The sequence below is a fragment of the Scleropages formosus genome, chromosome 1 (genome assembly GCF_900964775.1).
Source record: "Scleropages formosus chromosome 1, fSclFor1.1, whole genome shotgun sequence".
In the NCBI taxonomy this organism is placed as follows: domain Eukaryota; kingdom Metazoa; phylum Chordata; class Actinopteri; order Osteoglossiformes; family Osteoglossidae; genus Scleropages; species Scleropages formosus.
This window is the reverse complement of record NC_041806.1, coordinates 37,509,460-37,532,912: the sequence shown is the minus strand read 5'-3', so window position 1 is coordinate 37,532,912 and position 23,453 is coordinate 37,509,460. Positions and strand designations below refer to the sequence as shown.

The window sequence follows — 23,453 nt, the reverse complement described above, 5'->3', positions numbered from 1 at the left end:
GGTAAAAGTGTATTTACCAATTACTCTGTAAATACAAGTATGAGGGTATTAAACCGAACACAAAACCTATTTGTAAAGCATCTATATAAAAGGTAAACACTTACCTTTATTAAAATAACATCTTCTAGAAGTCTTACAAATTCAGTTAAGAATGATCACAATTGAGAATAATTGGGATATATATCACTTTCACTTGTTTAAATGAAATGTGCTACACTGCACCTGTTTTCTAAGGCCCACCGATAGCAATAAGCATCTGTTTCTAAGGAGGATACCAGTTTTCTGTAATTAAGAGGCATAAATCTACCAATATGTGCACATGAATACCAATGGTTTAGAAAATATTTCAGTTATACAAAAGTGACATTCTCCTTTGATTTATGGAAATGGAATCAATATCTTTGAATGTACTCTGCCACTGTCTTGGTACATTTGTAGAGTAAATATTAAGCATTCATATGTATTACAAACAAAACAAAAAATAGGGAATATTGGTAACATATGGTAATTTTGCACAAATATATAGCACAAAGCTAAAATGTAAAGATATTTATGTTACCATTAGACAAATTACCATTATGTTACACAAACAAATGCTTCTGGGTAAAGCTTCATGTATACTTGGGACAGATAGTAGCGTAGTGGTTAGAGCTACTGCCTTTGGATCCAAAGGTTGCAGATTCAATTCCCACCTCCGGCTGTAGTGCCCTTGAGCAAGGTAGTTACCCTAAATTGCTCCAGTAAAATACCCAGCTGCACAAATGGGTAAATAATTGTAAACTTGTAATAACTGTAACCTTAACATTGTAAGTCGCTTTGGAGAAAAGCGCCAGCTAAAGGAATAAATTTAATGCAACTTAAGATAGGATCAGAGAGCGCAAAAAACATTTTAAAAGCATGAATAATTACAAGAAATCTTCAGTAAGAAGCAGATCCATAAAACATTACAAGTCAGTCTATATCATCATGCCTGAGAATGGAATTTAACATTTCGACATTAAAATAATTACAGATCAGATATCTTTTTTTCTTTACACTAATATGAGTTGTTCCAATCATAGTGCAGCATTTTAAAATAACTGGGGGAAAAAAGGCAAAAGGCACATTAGCAGTAACTGCCACTGAACAGAGAGGTCGACATTACAGTGCAATGACCTATGTGTACCTTAGCAGACGCAGCTCAGCAAGGAGCGTGGGGTTCTGCTGGGCCTTCTCTGGGGTGGGCTGAGACGCTTGCTCGTGCTCCAGGCGCAACCGCTGGATCTCCTGCAGGATCTCCCTGTGCAGATGCAGCAAGTGTGGGTTTTATATACACACACACACACACACACGCACTAGTTTCTACTTGTTTGTATCACTTTATCTGTACTGCAAACAGTCGGAAAAGCATTTCACTGCACGTCGTACTAAGTATGGTTGTTTATGTGACAAATAAAAACTTGAACCTTGAAACACACACATACAATCCCTCAAACAAGTATAAACTCTAGAGCATATAGTGCTGGGGGAAACTAAGTCTACTATGCTCTAACAAAAAAGACTTAAGGTAACATCTAAGTTCCACAACAAATTCAATGTGTGCTCTCTAGGGTTATGAAACATTTACATTTATTAAAAAAAAAAAAAAAACTTAATTTTTTCCACAGTGTTTATACATATATTTTGTAATACCTGTTCTTATTTTCCAGCTCTGCTATGAGCTGTCTCTGTTGCTTATTGGCATCAAAGTTGAAGCTCAGATCTGTCGGGGGGCGTTGCTGAAAGAGAAGAACCACACAACGGATCCCTGTGGTGAGAGGCACAGTGGACGGGGAGCAATCATCAGTCCAAGCACCCATACGTCACAGCCTCAGTGAGGGTGACTGCTGAGTGAAGGGAACAGAAAAGAAGACTTCTCTGCATTTAATTTCTTGTGGACAACTGAGCTTGGATGACATACCCCAAGTGTCTTCCTTTTCACATGTCATCCAGCAGGAGATGAAGAAAAACAATACGTATGACTAATAGACAATCAAACTGTGTCCTCTTGGTCTAGAGAACTGATCACTTCTGAGTACTTATTGCCTAACAAAATGCATGATTTGCCACAAACCGTCACTGAGTAGCTGTGGGATCAGAATCTATGACCCACCGCTACAACCTAGGCATGACAAAACAGGCTGAGAGAACATAAGCTATAAACTGTTCAGTAAGTGGCATTGGGGTACAGTGGGTAGTGTTGGTACCTCACAGCTCCTAGACTGCATTTGGACGTGGGTTTGAATCTGACACAGTGTACATGGAACTTTTTATCTTCTCTCTATATTTGTATATTATTTGTTTCCTCCAACAGTCCAAGGGCATAGATTTCTGGGGAACTGGTAACTCTAAACGGCCTGTAGTGTACATACGTGTGAGTGAATGTGAGCGATTGCCCTCCAATGGACAGAAATCACATCTTCATGCCATATGCTTCTAGGACAGGCTCCAGACCACCACGCTTCTGCCACTGACTACCTCCCGTAAGAATGATAAACTGCTGTGTTTGCACAGTGGCTTTATGACAAAATCAAAAATTACAGGGTCACCTTCACAGCGCTGACCAACACTTAAGGGTCCAAAGTCGTTTAATGGAGGACATTTACAACACAGTGAACAATCAGCACTTCACACGCAGAATGAGTTCTGATCTATGTACCTTTCTCTATACAAAGGAGTGCAATTCAGCACGGCTTCTTTCTGCAAACCTGGTATGTAACATAATGAAGCCTCAGGTGAACTCTAGAAGTTAGCTTATAGTCTTCACCTTAGAAATAGGTTGCCATGTATGCTTTATGACAATCTACAAGTCAAGGTATAACTTGATTTGAGATTGAAGTTGAGTATTATTGGTAAGGACTGAGCTAAACAGCTCTATGCCTGCTGGCAAAGACCAAGTAGGTTACACCAGGCCAGGTGTACTGAGCTTACCGTGCTGTTCCCTGCCTCTGCTGCCAGGCGAGCCGCGTAACGGGCAATGAGGCGGTGCTCCTCGTCTAGCCGGCTGGGGCTGTCTAAGGCGCTGCGTGGACAAAAGGGAACACTGAGGACAAGCCACCATCGTCTGACCAGTCACAACACATAAGCACTGCAGACTTGGGTCTTTTTGCATGGCGTTTACTGTGGAATACCACATGTAGCTTGAAAGCCCTCGACCATGGATGGAAGAACCTGAGATTATCAAATTCTGTTGCAATGTCTAGACTTTCACAACACTTTATATTGCTGCAGTTTAGTAGACTCTTTGCATGAAATGTCATGCTTTTACTCGGTGTTTGCCATTTCCCAATCTGTATACAGAGATGGGAAAGTGCTGCTTGCCTCTGCGGCAAAAGGCAATTTGTAAAAGCATTTCAAACTTCAAGATGCAGATGTATCCCATAGGGGACACAAGTAATTTGTCTCTGAAACACAATTAAAATTCAAAAACGAAAAAAAAGATATCGCCTAAAGAAATAAATCACCCTGGATAGTGTTTCAACCATTAAAAAAAAAGGCAACATCTATGAAATATGAAACTGTTAGTGGAGCCCATACAGATGCACAGATGTCAACGTAAAAACATTGGCATTATGCTGCTTTTCAGCCAGTTTTAGGATACAGATTTTAACTGCATAGCCTTTGGTAATAGTATAAATGTTTTGCAAAAATCATAAAAGTTCACAGCAGGATGTACAGTGTGAGGACACAAAACGCTACCTCCACCTATATCTTTCATGGAGGGTGGCAGAATTGCACATTAAAAATAACCTCTAGATCATGGTCTACCTGCCATGACACACTACAGAATAAGCCTGTGAGATTAGAGGGGAGGAGAGACATTGAGAGAGTGTGTCCCCAGCACTGACCGTGTGCTGCTCTGCAGGCGAGTCACATATGCTGCAATGAGAGCATGCTCCTCAGTCACGCCATGTGCTGCAGCCACTCCCAGCTGCGACCTGGTGATGGGCAAGCCAACAGAACGCGGGCACGCACGCACGCACGCGCACACACACACACACACACACACAAACAAACAAACAAAAGGCACATGCGCAGACAGACAATCACACATACATCATAGCCCAAAACAGACACAGACATGATGGATTAATGGGCTGGCTCCACAGGTGACAGTACACGTAAATTAAAGGTAAAAACATGAATTCAAGTCCATGCATGCAGGAGAGAAAAAAAAGGTAATGGCAACTTCTCCAACAAATGTCACAGCTAAAATAGGGAAATTAAATATTTGAAATATTTGACATGGAAAATCCTGGAGAGATTTTAGTGCATTAACACTGACTTCTCCAAATGCAACACATTTTCTGCTATTGCTTGGTGCATGACAAGCTCAGAGGGGATGTACTGTATTCTCCATAAAAGAGATAAAGCAGCAGAGGAAACAGGGACACAACTGCAGTACAAACCTCTCATACAGACTGTCATGTCATGGACTGTTGGATCAACTTAATATCCTAAACTGAGCATGTGCACTGATGAGACACGAGCTCTGCTACAAAAAGGTGGCAGTCAAGGACACGTAGGAAAGATGCACTTAACTTCCCAGTTCTGCACACCTGGCATTTTAATATTTAATACCACTGCACTGATACAATATTGTATTGTGGCACAATACAGTATGATATATTTGTTTGCCATTTTTGGAAAGTTACACATTGCCTTCGAAAACACAAGAGGATAAAACACAGTAATGCTTAAAACACAGGCTGGATGTTCTCAAAACTCTGTATGAAGATGAGTCACTGCTTTCATTGGTGACATCAACAATCCCTGGATTATTTATTTCAAGTAACTACATGAGACAGCAATTGAACCATAAAAGGAGCAATTTCAATAAGATAAACAGTTCCTTATAAAAGGATTTTCTGTATAAAGTGGTACACCAGAAAGAAACAATAGTTAAATTATTGGATTCTCACTCACTCACTCACTCACTCACTCACTCACTCACTGGTTTCTGTTGTGCTGCTGAAAATGGTACTTAACCTGAATGGTGCGCGTGCATACACACAAACACACCAAAAAAACCCATATCTGCAGCGCTTAATGAAAAACGTACGGCAGTATGGGGGGAAAAAAAATAAATAAATAAAATTCAGTGTAACAGACTGAGGATTTCGTCAACATTTGAGGGAGACATGCTTACAGCTCAGAATAAAATAGCAAATATCAAGGGAAATGTAAAAACTGCAGCAGAGAAACAAACAAACAAAAGCCAAACGGTCACTGTACTTCGTCTCGTGACACAACAGCCCAGAGCTCTAATTTTATTTTATTGCTTTACCGATCTCTATTTTCAAAAAGCCTACCAGAAAAAGAATTATGTCTGCGCACGTATCACATTTTGTATCCTCAAGGGTAACTAGAGCGCTGACACACCTCCATATTAAAACAGATGGAGTAATATTTAGGACAATACCGTTCTGGTATTTGTACAATATTGAAAAAACTGATGCAAGCAGGTCAGAGTGAAAAATGTATCTAGTGTACAAAATATCTGTATTAATGACAGTTTGTAAAGTCTAGGCATTATGAATAAAGACCCAGTAAAATGAATTTGTAATTACTAATAATTTTGATTACTCACTTAGCTGACACCTCTGTCCAAGGCAGATTACAAACATTGCTTTATAGAAAGCAAAAAAAAAAAAAAGGCACTTGGTTGCAAGACAATAATCAACTGATAGTCTAGGAAGAGCTACTGTGTTTCTACTAACTCAAAATTCACATTGCACAGAAATGACCATATAACAACTCAATAAATTATTCACATATTGCTCTTTTCAAAGCGGCACAGCACATACAGGTAACACAAGGTAACAGGAGGCAAAGAAGATAAAGAACGCAGCTGCTGACAAATTACACCGAGGTTACAGAGACTGCTGTATTACGTTTGTCAGCTGCACCAGCCGGGGAAGGACGTTCCTCGCAGCCACGACGGAGAAAGCGTCATCAGTAAACTCCTTTAATCACATTTGGTGTGAATAACACAAAGGCCTCTAAAGTTGGGTGTGATGAGCTTGTGCAGAGGAAGAGGAGGGCTCAGATGCCGGCACAACAATACGTTTTAAAGCAGGCGCACACACAAAACCGCAAGACTGTTGAAGCATGCTTCTTCGGAGGACCGTAGTGCTGCATTACGTGCTATTCAGAGGGATGTTCCAAGGTGGGCTAGTCAGGTGTTTCACATTATTTATCTGACCCTTATTACGCTACTAACAATTATTGACTCATTTGCAGCGCAAGGTCATTTTTCCTGTGTTATTTCAAGGTAGGTACCTTGATCAGGGGTGCTATGGCAGGAGTGGGAATTTAAACCCAGGTCCTTTGAGTGGTACGTGATGAATAACTGCTACTCAACCTGCTGCCTGTTGTGAGATGGAAGACAGCAGACAACTTGTTTCCATCTCAGTGTCTCACTGCAGCAGGAGGAAATGCACAAGGAAGGCTTTTAAGAGCCACTGGTGTCACACTAATAGTCAGGAGGAGGAATGGGGAGAACGTAAGACGTGGGACCAGTGCAGTGACTCAAACTGCTGTTACAGTGCTGTTACTCCTCTCCTGCGCTCATTCCGACTCCCAGGTTTTCCACTGAAAACAGAGCAGAAGAAGCTTCCAAGGCTATGGAAGTGCTTCAGAGTTTTGCAGCGAAATGGAGGGCGATGCTGGGTCAAACGGATTCCTCGCATCTCACCGCAGAAGTCAGTAGACGGTGTGCGAAGCAAAAATGCATCCAGTTACTAGAAACTTGATACAAAGTAACAGTAAAACTTCTCCCCAGGGCAAATAAAAATGTCAGCATCCAGATTAGTGATGTTTTCTTCCTTTCGTCTTAACCCTGTCCGCTTTATAATATGCAATTACTGACGGATAACGACATGGATTTGGGGCACATACATTCTCACGCTCCACACAAAAAAAATTCTACAGTGCATTTTCAAAATCAAGTGAGTGGCTGTGTCCAAAAAAAAGAAAAGAATTTACAGGACCTAAAAGAAGCTAAGAGGTACATCTCGACAATTAATTACAGCCCGAACAGGAACATCACAGAGTCTTCCGCCCACCTCTTACGCCCATATCTAAAAGCAGCATTTTCGCCTGAGGCTGAGCAGACGTCAGCTGCCTTTAGTACGGCTCGGGTCTACAGAAGAAAAACCACGCTGCCTTGCATTTAGACTTGAGATTCAAGCGGTTTCTTTCATCAGTGCAGCACTGGCTTGGATATCATGCAGCACTCCATACTACCAGTGCGCTGTGCCATTCAGGATGCTGCCACACTGCGATCGCTCCTATTTATACATCAAGATAATAAATAATCCTCTCAAACACCAGGTTGACAGTGCTAATCTGTGGATAAAACACTCACAATTCTACTGAAGTGGCACAAGGTGCTTAGCAGTATAAATCAGTAAATCACTGTAAAGATACCTAGATCAAATGAGTCAGCTAAATAGTCATAATAACTATAAATAAACATGCTCTTGCTTCAAGAATAAGGTGAAAGCTGCAAAAATCAAGTACTCTTAGAGACAAGAAAATCCAGCCCCTCTCCTTCCTAACTAGCCCCGCCCACTAATTCTCGAATGACCCACCCACACTCCTGGGCCAGGCATCTAACTCATTTAATACTGGTTTCTAAACTAAGCTCAATAAGCATCATGCACTAGGGGGTTCAGAATTTCAATTTGACTCAGAATGTTTTTAATAATTTCTCAATATAAAATAAATTTGTTATAGGATTAATTAAACTATTATACAGGTGTGGTTTAAATACCATAAAACCTTTTAAAGCTACAGTATCACAAAGCCATCACCCTTTCACCAGACCTCTAAGATTACTACTGCTCTAATAACACCATAACAGTGAATGTCAAACAGATTAGCGTAAAAGTGGTGCTGAGCTATTACCGCAATATTTTTACTTTAGTATTTGCGTTACTGTCTATTTTTAATACTACCCACTGTCAGTGCTTCATTTATTTATTTTTTCTGTGTTATTGCTGTGTGCTTTTCTGTCGCCACTTGCTGTATGTTCTGTCTCTAGGTGTGTATTATTGCCACTAATAGTTGTGCTTGCTTTACCCTTCTGCAAATAAGTATATATGTATGTATATACTACCTATCATAAAAGGAGAGCTTTAGCTTCATGAAATAAATGTCTCTTCTGCACTAAAGGACACAACTGACATACAAAAATGCTTCTGGACTATTTAATCTATAAAAAACAAACCGGACAAAACGACAATAAAGATTGTATCGCAAAGCTACTTCACACTGATTATCTGAGCTAATTCACACTGCATGAATTTTCATTTGCATTTTATTACTGTACTATGACACATCAAAAAGAAGTGCTGCGACTCTAGATGGTGGTTAGTCCTTCAGGCTCACAGTTACTCTCTTGAGTGGATGTGATGAATTACTGCTGAAAGTAAGACGTCAGATGTCACTTGGGCCGATCTCTGTTGCCTTAAGAGAAAGACTGAGGTGCCGATGTGCCCTGTCTACTTGATGTTCTTGTGTGAAGTCCAATACTGCTTTACAGGAAACCATGTCTGTCGGCAGGAATTGACAGAACTTTCTCAGCCCCAAAAGTATACTAGTGTCATACAGCACAACAGTGATACTGTAGTTAACACATACCCTGGGTTGTGGGGTCTAGGCTGGCTCAGTTTGTATCTCAGTCAGAGTGTGCATGTTCTTCCTTTGTTCATGTGGGGTTTCCTCCAGTTTCTCGACTGTTCTCCTATAGCCCAAACAAACGTGCTTCAGGTGAGTTGGTGACTTTAATTTGCTAACAGGGTGTGTATGTCTGACCGAATGTGTGTGGCTGCCCTGCGACAGACTAGGAGAGCTCATCTGAGATGTACCCTGCCTCATGACCTACGCTTCCTGGATATGCTCTGGACCACCACAACTCTGCATTTCACAAACTGTTGTTGATAATGGATGGAAGGATAATGTTATACAAAACTGCAAGCTTGATGTAAACTTAAAATACAAAGATACCTCTCTCTCAGTTGGAGGTACAAAACAACTGTTTTCAAATCCATTAGCAGGACATTTCCACACCTCATACAGAAGGAATGATAGTAATTTCGTGGGCAGATGTTCTAACAAACCCATTTGAACACAGAACACTGCTTTGGTGAATGCTAGCTTTTATACTCCATTTCATGCTAAAAGCAGTGCCAAAGGAATTCTGCAGTCATGTCCAAAAAAAAAAAAAAACATATATGTATATATAATCATTACTGAGCTGCAGCCTGTGTACAGGACAGTCCTAATCCCCAACTTCTGTTCTACACAGCAAGTGCACAAATGAATTAGCTGGTTAATGGAACTGGCCAAATCCACCCACATACCCTTTCTGAGAGGATGCTCAGCCTAATTATATACTTCAGCATCCTCTTTCTGCCTCAAGTACTTTTTCACGGCAAATTGAGCTGCAGAAAAGCAGTCTTCTTCCCAGTCGTGACAACAGTCGAATTATGTAGGGCGCCATTGTAGAGAAGAAAGTCTATGAAGTTCATACATATATAATCAGGCTTGACGAGTGCGCTGAAATGTAGGGTATCGCTGCAAAGCGCTGCATGCTTGTGGACTGGGGATGAATGCAGTGGGAGCTCATCTTGCATTGCTACTTCTGCTCTCGCTGCAGAGTCTAGCAGCTAAGCTGTTGCTGGCTTCTCTGACGACAATTGGCCAACGGCTCATTTTCTCATAGAATAAGACTTTAATTGTGTTGTAGATGAGAATGGACAGAGTGAGAAAAGCTGCACGAGACTGAACAGTGAGAGGGCATTTCAGAGGACTGATACATTTGTTTAGGTACTTCTAAACTGCAAAATAAATGACTTCCAATCCCATTAGGGGCATACAGTATTTGCAAAACTGCTCTCATTGGGCAATTATAACCAGCCAAACAGCTGTAAAAAATGTGTTCCAAAGCTTCTTAGCAAAAAGTTCTATTATATTTTTGCTTTATGTCTAAACTGACTGTACAGTCACCCCGATGGTGAATGCAGAAACACGCAGTGCTCACTTTTAATTCCAGTTTTTCCAAAGTTCCCCATTTAAAATTGTTACCATTAATAAAGGAAACAGCAGAATTCTAATTCCACCGTATTGCTGAAGAAATACCCACACATTACATCTTGTGCACATTAAAGAAGTCAGTCTCAGCTTTTTAACTGGTTTTTAAATTGAACAATATGCTCCTATTTGACCATACACTAATAAAAATGGAAGTCTACCTTTCAGTTGGTGGGTTTATGAGAAAAGGTCATTCAGAAACGACTTTAATACATGTTCACAAGATAACGCTCCTACTCGGTCATATCTGCTGGATGTAGGCAGAACAGCTGCTCCCTTGAATGTACAAAATCGCTTGATCTGTACGCCTTAAGGAACTGCTACTATTCTCCGCAAAAGACTGTTTTCTGAAGGTACGATAAGATTTTATATATACAGACTAAAGTGTACCACTTGTCTACTTTATTAGACTGGACAAGCGTAGGCTGAAGGACCTGGTATATATGTGGTTGGTAAGCCCTGAGTACATTTAGACCTAGGACTGAAAGCTTGCAAGAACCAGCTTGGTTTCGCTTGTCACTCAGAAGTGGCAGCTGCCAAGAGAGAACTCAGGGGGCCTTGCTGTCAGAAGAGCTCTGCATCAAGGACAAGCATTCAGCCATCACACATTAAATCCTGGCAGCCCCGGTTCAGCGGTCAACAGTAGGGCTGAATCTTAGTTGTACATGTGAGAGTACATAGAACCAAAGACAGTATCGCTTACCTTTTCGTGGGCGTGGGTGCCCCAGAAGACATCACCATAGTGTCGTTCATGTTGTTTGGCACAGACCGGGGGGGACTGAAAGAGAAACTGTGTGTTAATGCGGCATGTAAGAGATGATAGGACAGCAATATGTTACATGTTTTACAATACCACTCAATCGTAAATGACAGTGTTTTTATAAAAATAAAAAAAAAAAATCCCCAACAGGGTAAAAAGGTATTTAGATCATTCATGTGATATCTATTAACTGGATTGACTGAAAAAACTGGGAAATATTTTCCAGAGTGACAAAGGTCAATGAATATTAGGGGGGAGGGAAAAAAAAAAAAAAAAAAAAAAAAAAAAAAACTGTACAAAACAATCAAGAATCATATGTAAGATTATGCAGAGCATTCTAACTATACGTATATAAAACAGCAATATAAAAAATAAATGTAAATCCTCCGTTGATTTGGCCTTTAAATAAATAAATTGCAGAGATTGTTTCCTGAAGACAAAGAAGCTCAAGAATGAACTAAAGGTCAAACTCAAGGTGCTAAAGGTCCGAACATGGAAATGTGCCTTCTTTTTGGAAGAAAGCCGCTTACTCTTTTAGTGGAGCGGTGCAAGTGGGACTGGAAAGCATTCACGGTGCCGCGGTGACAGCCATCTACGAAGTATGTGTTTGTGTGCATCTATGTGGGCTCTCGTGCGATGTGTGCACCCTCTCGCTCACTCGCTCTCTCACTCACACACACACACACACACACACACACACACACACACACACACACACACACACACACGCTGCCCTTAGCCCACTCAGATCAGACTGCATCTTGTGCCAACTGGCTGCTTCAGCTACAGACTAAATTGGCAGGAAAATCAATAAGGAAAGAGGAAGAAATAATAAATAATTCAGCCCCTTTTGAGAAAAGCACTCATTCTGGCAGAACTGTATGTGTTTGACCTTCACTGTGCCCAGCTTAAATTGCATGAAAACAAATGGCTCAGTAAACAGTTCAACTACAACAAAATGAGATGATTAGGAGAGCTATCTGTATGTCATGCATGGATCAAGGGTGATTGTCAGTATGAAAAGAAATCTTCCAGTAACTGATGCTTCCTGCCAGAGCTTAACTTTACAGCAGACACAGCAGCTACAAATAAAAGCACGCAGCAATCAGATGTACACTTTTCGTACCGCTTGACAGAGTCAGTGTCATAGCTACCTTAAATTCACATCTAAATTTACATGGACATTTGTATTGATAGCCGTTGTAAAACACCACAGATTACCTTTAAAAACTACAAACAGTAGAGAACTGCATTCGTTACCATCAGATGATTAAGAATTATACAAAACATTTTAATTCCAGTTGCTTCTCCCCCTTTTATTCACATTTAACAACAAATCACACCTCCGCTCTCCTACAAGCATATCCACAAACCGGAAAACAAACTCTGGCCAAGGCGGCACTTTGTATCTGCTGAAATGCATGCGCAGGTGCCGCACATTTGCCCAACATCTAACCGCCACAGCCTTAATTTACAGCAAAGTGCACAGGACGAGGACGCACATGCCCAGGCACCAACTCGCGTCCTACCTTTACAAGCAGCAGTGCCACGTTTGCAGACCAAGCCCTCTAAATTTTCAACCCTGAGAATTCGTGTAGGGGATGAAAGCTTAACCCAAACAGAGACAAAGCAAAGATTATGGGAAAGGAGTATGGAGAAGGAGAAAAGCTGGAGAGAGAGGGAGAGAGAGAGAGAAGGGAGGAGAGAAAAGGAGGAGAGGGAGAACTCACTCACCTCTTTTGGTACAGAAAGCACTTACTAGGAGCTCACCACAGCCTGCCACCTTTAGAGAGCTGTGTGCCAACTGTCTCCCCGACTCGCACTCTACTGAATGAGCATCTTAATGCACTACACTGCTGCTGTCTCTAAGGGAACGGGGCAGTCATGTGGTGCGACGCGGCCAATGGCAGGTCTTCTCTGAAAGAGGTTTGGAGCCATGCTTGACAGGAGAGCTGCAAGAAGCCTACACGAGAGGCTGAAAGGCACAGTTCCTCCAAGTCAGCGTGTATGTGTGAGACAGACATGTGATGCTTGTCCTCTGTGTGGGATGGCACAAAAGCCAGTAGTACTAATCTTCCCCGACCAGAGGTAATGTGAAATATCGAGACATGACTGGTACGCACTGGGGTGACAGTTTGGCTGAAACAATGGGCTTTTCAGATAACTCTCATATGTACGTTAATTTCCTTACAGTATTTGTAGCTTCTGGACTGGAACAATTAAAGAGAAAATTAAAGAGAGATCTTAGTTTTTTAAACTATAAAGACACCATGTAGAATGTGCATGCTTTCCCTCATTACATTAACTTAAAATTAATCAACAATTAAGGTACATTAACCAAAATGAAGGCTGACAAGTAAAAAGGAAAAAATATATAACTGTTTTTAAAATGTCTAACTGTAATCCTTTCACTGAAATATTTCACCGAATAGGTAAAGCCAGGACATTTTAAGGACAAAGCCCATATGGTCAGAGCAACAAGAGGATACTCTATAAACAACAGAACTCAATGGTTTATTGTTTACTGGAGATTCAATAATAAACACTGGTTTCTCTCCGATATCCTATGAACTGAAATATGTAACACATTCAAAAGCTTGAGAGCCAAGATTCCTAACTGCCATTACAACGAGGAACTACTTTCTCATCTGCCTTTTACATTAGTATGCCTTCATTTAGCTGTCAATTTTTGCCAAAGCAACTTAGCAATCTATACAGCAGAGTAGTTTTTACTGTACTACAGTGGGAGAGAGGCACAGTATCCCAGCATGAGTGGGGTCTTTCGTGGCTCAGAGAAGTTACTGCTCACTTGCGCCAGTAACAAGCCCCAGTAAGGCATTAATGTGCCTTTTTCCTACAGACCAGAACCAAACAAGTGAGCCACAGCCTGATCCACAACCCAAACCACAGCAACATCCCAGAGTTCCTTGAACCGACCCACCACATTTTACCAGCCATCTGTAGAAATTCTCTGTCTGCAGCTGCAGCAACACGGAAGGAGCCGTCCTCTGTAAGGCCCAGGTGCATTCCACATTCATTCCAATGCTGCGTAACTGCTTATTAACATAGGAAGTGCAGGGTAGAGCTCGCTGCTGCACTCCCCTTGACTCCTCACGACTCCTCACAGCTGAGGGAGATCCTCTTTAACCATTCATGGACCACCTCCAGCTTGCTACGCCTCCCTAATGACCATAAGTTAGACTGCAGACAGTGCTCTCCTGCAACTATAAAAGCTACATCACTTTATACTGTAATACCCAGTTTTATATTAGAGTATAAGACAGTATTTGTGTTGCTTAGTCTGAAATGACAATAAGCAAAAATAAAGTGAGACATCAAAGGTTGACTTCATACAGGTTAGACGATGCTTAACTAAGTGTGGAAGTGACCTAGTGTCATACTCTTAAGTAATCTGAATTGACATGGCAAAAAACCGACGTCTCCTCTTTGCAGCCAAAGTTTTTAATAATAATAATAATAATAATAAAAAAAAAACTTGCATCCTACTTACTGTAGCTTCTTTGCATAAAAGACCAGCTAGGCAAATGAACAATAACAACAACAATAAAGAATATCATGCCAGCCCATATCTCCTTAGAACAGCAGGATTTTTAAACTTTATATTTACACTATGAAGTAAATTTCACTTTGCAAATGAAGGACTGTATGACATGCCTGAGGACTTGAATTCACATCTAAAAACACTGGCCTCCATCTGCTGCACCCTGATGGGTGCATTTGCATTCCTTGCATGTCATTAGTCTTCAAAGGTGGTCTTTGCAATAGACCATAACTTTACTGGGGGAGCATTAAAGAGGGACTGGAGCCTAGAGAAGAATTCAGCAGCAGGCTTATCTAACTGGCTTTGAAAAATATTTAAATTAGAGATGGTTTTAAACAGGGAAGCGAGGGTCCTGCCGTTCTATTTACTGAACTCTAACCCCAATGTAAATATTTTCCGCTGCATTATTTACAATAAAGCTGTGTGTGATGAACCCAGTAAATAATGTGACCAGTTAAAGTTTAACAAGGTGAGCCTGTCGATGGGTATGGAAGACACCTCCAAAAGCACCTATCATTCACACACAGGAAGGGAGAAGATAGGGTCAAGGAGGTTGCTTAGTTTATGAAATATAGAGAGTTATACAGGGACCACATGTTTAATGGATCGCTTTATAGAAAGAAACATTTAGAAAGGGATACACTATACAAGTAGAAAATATAATGAGAAGACTACTGTTTTGTAAATACATGACACGCATGCAGACAGTTAATCTCACATCACAGACTTACATTTTAGCAGGATAATTTCCATCCAAATATGGTCACCCTGCTATCAAAAGAACAGGCAAAGTTAAGTTCAATCTGTCCTCTATATCTCTGAAAATTAGGGTGTGGGTGATGGCAAATATAAATCCCACAAATCCTTTTGAACGAAAACATGTACATTCTGCTGTGAATAAGAAACGTGTCTTGAAATGCTCATCTCGACATATAACAGTGGAGTTAAACACTAGGAGGGCTGAGAAGTAAGTAAAAAAAAAAAAAAAAAAATTGTCATTTTAAATTTCTTTAACTGAATTCCTACTGACTTGGATAATGAAAGAAAACTACCAAGAAAGGGTTGCAGAGCTTCATGATCAAACTGAGGTTTAATACTCAGCAATGTTCAACTGCAAAAGTTGCAATTACTCCTGCAGAGGTGTGCTGGTTTGTTTTATAATTATTTTGATTAATTAAAACAGCTTAGTCTTTAAAAAACCCATTAAAACCCATTTCACAGCTTCACTAACAGCAATAACATTACTTTTCTGCAGCCAGTGCACTGCAGTATCCAATGGTTTAATCATTTGATTACTAATGATCCTTCTGAACCAAACCGTTTGAGAGACCCTGCAGTGAGTAGTGTGTCTCCTCTTGATTATCCCCCTTTAATCTCCAAACTGTATGTTCTCAATAAGGAAAGGGTAAAGAAAAAGGTATGAAAATTAACATCTGAGGTCAACAGAAAAAAAGAAGACTCCAAGTTTCAGACCACTATGAAATCTGAAGCATTATGAAATTAAATTTCAACTCTTCTAGCTGTTGTTTATCCAGCTCATGACAGCAGAAAAAGGCCAAGGAAATATCCTTCATAACAGGCGTTCCGTGCCCATGGTTGCCCCTTGCACCCTAGAGTCGAAAACAAAGCAATCTGGGTGCTCATATGGAAAACAGTGTGCCCACTGGTACATGCAAACCCACTTTGGGAAATACACCACTGCTCTCGGAGACACAGAGCGGATGCAACAGCACCAGTAAATGAATTTCCTCAAGGCAAAAACCGAGGTCACTGGCAGAGCAGCCATCGTGTTGACAGATTAGTGATGACAGTCTGTCAACCACCTGTAGTCAAAGTTGGTTTTCCAGTGCAGACCCTACACATGAACCTAATTCACTTGAGCTGTCAGGAGCGGGTCTTTACAGAATAAGGTTTCCAAAGTTCGACAAAAAAAACCAAGAGAGACGGACTGCTTCATTTACAAGCCTGATATTTCTCTCCCGCTCTAGCCATCACTGCCTGAGCATAATCTGGATCGTTTTTCCCCCCCAGAATTTTTTTAAATTTAATTTCTGGAAGATGTGCACAATAAAATTCTTTAATCTGGGAAAGCAGAAATTATCAACTGAGAATGTGGACTAGGTTCTGCAAGTTTTGATACCTGAAGCATTCTTCTGGTACTGCTGAAAGCCATCAAACTCTGGATCCTTAAGATGTCCTATAATGATGAATTATGTGACATTGACATTGTGAACTTAAAATGAACTATTCAGAGTGAGGGACAGAGAATGACAGCACTTAATTTAACAACATGGAAAGCTACATTACATCATGTAAACATAAGCCTGTGTTAGACATGATTTTGTTGTAAGCTTCAGCGCATTCACATTGAAAAATACAAGAGTACCAAGAAACAAACCTGCTAATTTCCCTATTTATTCCTGCTCAGCAAGGTGAACTCTGGAAACTAAATTTCCCACAGTGCTTCTGGGCCACTTCCTTCTTATGCTACTGATCTCAGCAGTAGCTCTATGAAAAATGATACCATGTTTGCGCCACAATGGTGAATACAGCAGCAGTGAAGAACACGTCCTCGCAGAACAAGAGGATATTTCTCAAACGGCAGCAGTAAGGGTCTTTACAGCATCCTTTCATTCCTGGACATTTCACTCAACCGCTGCTAGGTAGTTTCCTTCAGTTACCCATTCAATAGAAAAAGATAGTACAATAATTATGTTAGCTGAATTAATGATTTCAATCATGCAAAAAAAAACAGTCGATACATACAGCGTACACATATATTAAGTCTTACAATACAAGCAAAGGTGAGAAAGCAAGTGAGAGCTCATAGAATTCAGTGTATATACAGATCTCTATCCAGGCTTCACAACTACATGAGCCATTGAAATCCTGCTATCTATGTGAACCTCAGGGAGCTTTACTGGAAATATACTTATGATTATTTTTTATAAATTCTCTTTTTTGGGTGGTGGGGGGGGTCATCCCTTACAAAGAGTGTTAGCTTTTCCCCCCCCAAACACCTCTGCATCCATCACAGGTGTGTGAATTGCTAGTGCTGCAGGAGTATACAGAGTGAAAAATACTTCTCATTTAGCCTTAAAGTCTGAATCCATTACAGTGAAAATGGTAAAGGTATCTAGATGTGGGAGTTATAACCCCTCCAGGGAGTGAAACCTCTAAACTTAATAATGGCCAAAAAAAAAAAAGTTGCAGCTGGAGCCCACACATCCACCAGACTTACAACTGCCAAAAAGCTAACGAATTACAAAACTGAGAAAGGCTTCAGACCTGCTGGAACACGGCTCATTCTCTGAAAGTCATAATACTTCAATTCAGCATTTACTTCTGAATTTTGATAATATAGGTCAGCTAATGATGATGACGTGGGAGCAAGCTGTACGGTTCTTGGCAGCAAGCAAGCAAATACATACAGCATTCAGTCAAAGCATGCAGAACATCCTGAGAAGAAACTACATCACTTCCTCGACATGTTCCTCACCGATGTACATCAAATGCAAAGAATAAGAAAACTCTGAAGACAATCCTCAACAAGCGGGAAAACAAAAGCGGCAGAAGAAAAATGAATACAAAAGAATGGTGTTTTAGTGAATAGTGATGGGGTGCTCAGGGAGGGGGTGACATGTGCATTCTACCAGATCTTTCTCAGTTTTCTGTGTATCTAAGGATTACTACCTTCAAGACCAATTCTGCAGGTGAAATCTGTGAAGCACTATCCCTCTGGGCTTTTAGCACTGCTGGTCAAAGATCAGAGTCTAGAGCGCTGTCCATCTGGAGCAACATCGCTGGTGCCATGGTCTGGATCAAAGTGGCTGAGGCAGATGGAAAAGCCCATGCTACCCCCATGTTGGCTTCATTGACATGCCCGGCACACTTCTACTCCTCCCAGCTTCACTGCTCTGATTTTCCAGAAACATCCCCCTAATTTGAGCACCCTACACATCACCTGGGTCCTGCATGCCTTTCCCTCATTCTTTCTGTTGACTGATTTAGTATTCAGACTCACCTGTTACTGCAGGAAATATCACCCTTTTACAAAATATGTACAGTTATACTACTTGGATTTCAGGGGGGACTCTGCTAACGTGTCATACACTTAAGCAAATTGGTGAATTCAATTAAATCTCAAGGCCGCTGGCAGATTGCCAGTCATGATTAATAGCATTACTCCACAAAAAATGTGCCAAACTTAAATCAACTGTTAAATGAAAATTTTCTATTTACCAACAAAGAAGGCAGTGCATATGTTGCACTTAAATTTATTTATTTAGTTGACGCTTTTCTCTAAAGTAATTTACAGTGTTAAGGCACTCATGTATACAGTTAATATTGGAGCAATTTATGGTAATTACACTGCTCCATGGTGCTACAGCAGGAGGTGCAATTTGAATCTTGGTCCTTGTGTGCAAAGCAAGTAAGAATACCCTGCTGGACACACACACACACACACACACACACACACACACAAAATAAATCACTCCGTTTCTTTGTATACAACATCACATTGTAAGCTGCCCTGGAAAAAAAAGTGTCAGCTACATTTATGATAAGCAATATAGGTTAAATGATCAGTTTTTTTCATATGACAGATTTGACCAAACAAGCAAAGCTGAGACCAACAATACATCCTAATGTCACTTTGTGGATAAATTGAAATAGAAATAAATGCCTTTCAATATACTTTTAAACTAAATCCCCCCCGCTTTCCATCAGTATTGCGTAATGCTTACTTTTAGGCTCTTCTATTTGGGTCTGCCATCTAATGCTTCCATTGCTTCGATTTTGTTTACATGAGACCTCAGGATTCATCCATTGCGCTTGGTCGATTTGGCTATTAGGCCTTGAGACCTGCCCTTAACTGGAATGCTTACGTACTTTACTTTCCCTTTACCCTCAAGATAGCCGGCTAAGTGTTCCCTGCCAGCCTTTCATGAGTATTGGCAAAGGAAAAGCGGAGCCTCCTGCTAAGTGGTTTTGTAGGTTAGTGTATCTCACAGCATTTAATGGCAGTTTCAGGAATGCATCTTGTTCTCTCACAATGAACAGCCTCTATGCTACAAGTTCTGCATTTAAATTTTAATCAGAAACTGACGGAAATGTCTGACACCGGACCGCTCCACAGTCACATTCACATCTGCCGAGGCAATCGGTTTGTACCTTACTTTTAAGTGTTGCAAGTGTAGAACTGCATAAAGCATCATCATTCTTCAGTGGTGTCAGCAGTTGTCAAAGGGGGGAAAAAAGTGAACTCAAAGATTTAACACTGATTAAAAGGCAATGAATGACTCTTTTTGTTGTAAAGTAACTCCAATTGAACTTGTTGTACAACAACATCCTGACATTCCTATTACTCTAACATTCATGTAGCAGATGCTTTCCTCCAAAGCAACATCACTGAGAACAATACAAAAACAGCATTACACCAACAGAAGGAGATATTTTATTCTAGAGTATAATTTGTCACATACCACAATATAAACCGGTATACATTACACTAGTAGCTGCATGGAGGTTTTTAATATTTTACTATCTAAAGAGACAGAGAAATAAGACGACTGACTTTAGTGTTTAACCCAGAAAAGGCAGGGATTTTATGTTTTACTGATCCATTCTGGGTGACTGCTTTTCATCTGATCAGGATTATAAAATTTGCAGGTATTTCAGGACTATAGCTTTACTGATGTTAAACGGACCAAAATCCTGACAATTTTTACTCAGCAAATCTACGCAGTTATTTAACAGTATTTAAACATAAAAGTCAGGTTTTTGTCCAATTCAATAAGACATCTTTTGTTCAGAGTTGTTTTTGTTGTTTACATAAAACTCCATTACTATACATTTTACTTTTACTTGGAATGCTAATGGCCACAATTTTCACTCCCACACAAGGCATTTTTTCCCCTCTATCTACCAAGCAATTTCATCAGCACCCTTCTGCACTCATTTCCATATTGTACAATGTTGCCACCTGCATGAGTCATGTACATGTAGGAAATGGAACATCTTCCCAAAGGCTGCAACTCTGCAGGAAAAAAAAAAGCTATTTAACAATGCAGAAATTATTAAAAACACAGCAAAGGTCATAAGGTGATGCCTTCTCCACTTTGGCACCAACTCCATATCAAGAAGCCAGTCACTTTCACTGATCACTGACTTCCTGGCCAGGGTTGAGGCAATGCAGAGATGGGTGGAATAGGCCTTGAACAGAACATGATTTTAGAGTAGCCACACATGAACACACTCGTCCAGTCACTCACTAAGGGAAATTTAGCATTGCCAATTCACCACAACTGCATGTCTTTGGACTGTGGAAGAAAACCAGAGCACCTGAGAAACCCACAGACACGGGGAGAACATGTAAAGGCTGAGTGAGAGTCAAACCTATACCTGAACAGCCCAGCCACTGTAACAGCACAACTTGCTGCATCACTGTGACACTATATCAGGAACCAAGAAAATCAAAATCATTAATTAAATTTCAACCATTACGAACTTGTCCTTTCCAGTAAAAGGCCAATAGTTAAAATAAGTAGCCAAAAGAAAAAGCTGTTCTTGTTTGGTGAGAAAGGAGGTATAAGATTAACTAAGTTCCTTTGTTTTCATCGAGAGTCTACCAGCTTCACCAATGAAGCTTTTTTCTGGACAACCCATCTCCGGTACTCCATCGCTCTCCTTTCTATGTAAATCATACTAGGTCTACGAGACAAGTTTTCAATTCCCTAATAGTGAGAAACTGAAATTATTTCAGTTTCCAAATGATTTAACATTTTTGATCCAGTCACCCAAAACGTAAACCTAGAAATCCACCTGAGAAACACACGTCACTTTCAGGGTGTAGCACTTGCCTTCTGTTCACATTGCCATGCACCATATCTAAGCCCTTCACATTAGTTAGTAATGCTAAAGTTAGAGGAGGCCATAGAAAAGCTACAGCAGTGACGTGAAGACTGATGGGATATTGGTTAGCTTCTTTCTGGCATCTAAAAAAATTCACATGGATCATGCAGCACAATCTGTTGTGCACAATTATTATAAAACCACATATAGCAGTGCTTTCTGGTGAAAATTCACATGTGGTCTGTCAGCTGAGAACCTCATTTTACCCCATATTAAAGAAGCACTCTTCCAAATCGACAGCTTGCAGGCCGCACATTAGAAATCCTTCATCACCCAAGCCTGGGAGCCTCTGGCTCTTACAAACACCCCCTACTCCCAATTCTCTGGACCACTTGTCCCCTTCTACCCAGTTTTTCCAGGCTAAGGACCAGACAAAAAGCCCTCCAGCCATTCCTCTCCAAAGGAGCAGTATCCTCTTCAAACTATGTTCTCAGTAATATGACTACTCTGTCAAAATGCAAATCAAGCAGTGTCAGTTGCTGAACCTTCTGCTGCTTGCACCGAAACCTTCATCATACATTTATTCTGTCAGCCAGTTTTAATTTGCTCCCAAAAACATACTGAATATTGAAAAACCAGATATTGAAATTACTTTATTTTTATGATGAAAAATTCCAGTTTTTTTCAAGCCCCTCCCAAGACCACCCCAAATATTGCCTAATATCTTTAAGAAAAATCCATGCTGCACATTGAAATAAATGAATTAAAAAAATAACATTGTAAGAAAAATAAATGTTTACAAATAAGGATTTCATAAAACAAACTTTCCATGAGGGTATACATGAACTAGCTTGAGTAAGGTGAAGGTTATACGTCACTTTTTATTTATACATTTGTTTAAAAAAAAAGAATAAAGCACACTGGTGCAAAACAGAGGATCCAAATATAATGCAGAAACATGAGCACACCAAGGAGACCGTACAGTAACACAGTGCAGCTGAGAGCATGGGTATGTGCTTCCCACAATGCAGTGCATCTCAGTCTCTCTCACAGCCACTATGTGTAATTTTCAAACTGGACCAGGCATCACAGACTTGATTAGCGAAAATCCTGACCAATTAACAATAAGTGGTATTAACTGCATTCCGAATGAGTGAAAAATTGGATATCCAGAAATTGTAACAAAGGAAGTGTACTGCCAAATCAGTCAAACATAGGAAATACACCCTCTCACTTTAACACCAAAATCTGGAGCAGCACTAACTGTTTCACTTACTATTAAATAGGGGATGACATCATGGCACAGCTGATAGTTCTGGTGCTTCAAAACTCCCAGGCTGGGCATTCAGACAGAGGTTCGAATCTAGATAAGTCTGTGTGCATGCTCTCTCCATGTTTGCATGGGATTCTTGTACGTTCCAAATGTGCACATGGCCTAACCTAGTGTCCTATGTTTCTGGGATAAGCTCCGGACTACCTTGACCCTGCTGAGGCCACGTGGTTACCAATGAGTGACAAGTGTTTACCAAGTGAGTTAATCAACAGATGAAGAAATGAAATTAACTGCTAAAAATAGTTGTCGTTACAGTTACAATACACCACAATATTACATTCATCCTTACATTCACATTTAGTCTGCAAAAGGATAGTGTCATCAGGATATGACCCTGTTACAGCCTTAACCACTATGCACACTGTTTCTATATGGGGACTTAAGAAGGGTTAATATTTCTGAATGTGACATAAAAAGGCCATCTGTACATAGACAACATTGTAAAGGATTTATTTATAACAAGACTCTGCAGAAAAGCTTTTGGAACAGGCCAATACCACACAAACAAACAATTGGGTTTTGCATCCCATTTCCTGAACTGAGGCAGAAGAAAGTCATTCTTTATTATCATGCCCTGCAACAAGAAATGAGAAGCGCATTTTTCATGTTACCTGACACACACAATATATTTGCTAATATCACTTCCTAATGATTTTGCTCTCCCCTGACAGTTCCACCTATCAATACGTGGGCTGATACAGGCTTGGCCTCAAAAAAGCAGCAAATGTGTTGGATATCAATGTTTCATGCCCTTAAATAAGACGTCAGTCACTGCTACAAAGCGAGAATAAATAATGCAGGTGGGGGATGGGAGTAAGATCTTTGCT

At 40.4% G+C, this 23,453-nt stretch overlaps 1 protein-coding gene across 9 annotated transcripts in view; it reads right to left on the bottom strand.

The window, feature by feature from the left end:
* dtnba (dystrobrevin, beta a) overlaps positions 1-23,453 on the bottom strand; it is a 93,731-nt gene that overhangs the window by 11,953 nt on the left and 58,325 nt on the right. For 7 of the 9 annotated variants that reach the window (XM_018743765.2, XM_018743770.2, XM_018743771.2 and 4 more), the window contains 5 exons: positions 10,820-10,894; positions 3,867-3,956; positions 2,950-3,040; positions 1,672-1,757; positions 1,166-1,279 (listed from right to left, as the gene is read on the bottom strand). In XM_018743765.2, the coding sequence (XP_018599281.1) occupies positions 1,166-1,279; positions 1,672-1,757; positions 2,950-3,040; positions 3,867-3,956; positions 10,820-10,894 (456 nt within the window). The remainder of the gene's footprint in view (positions 1-1,165; positions 1,280-1,671; positions 1,758-2,949; positions 3,041-3,866; positions 3,957-10,819; positions 10,895-23,453) is intronic. The other 2 variants (XM_018743772.2, XM_018743773.2) reach the window with 1 other exon arrangement.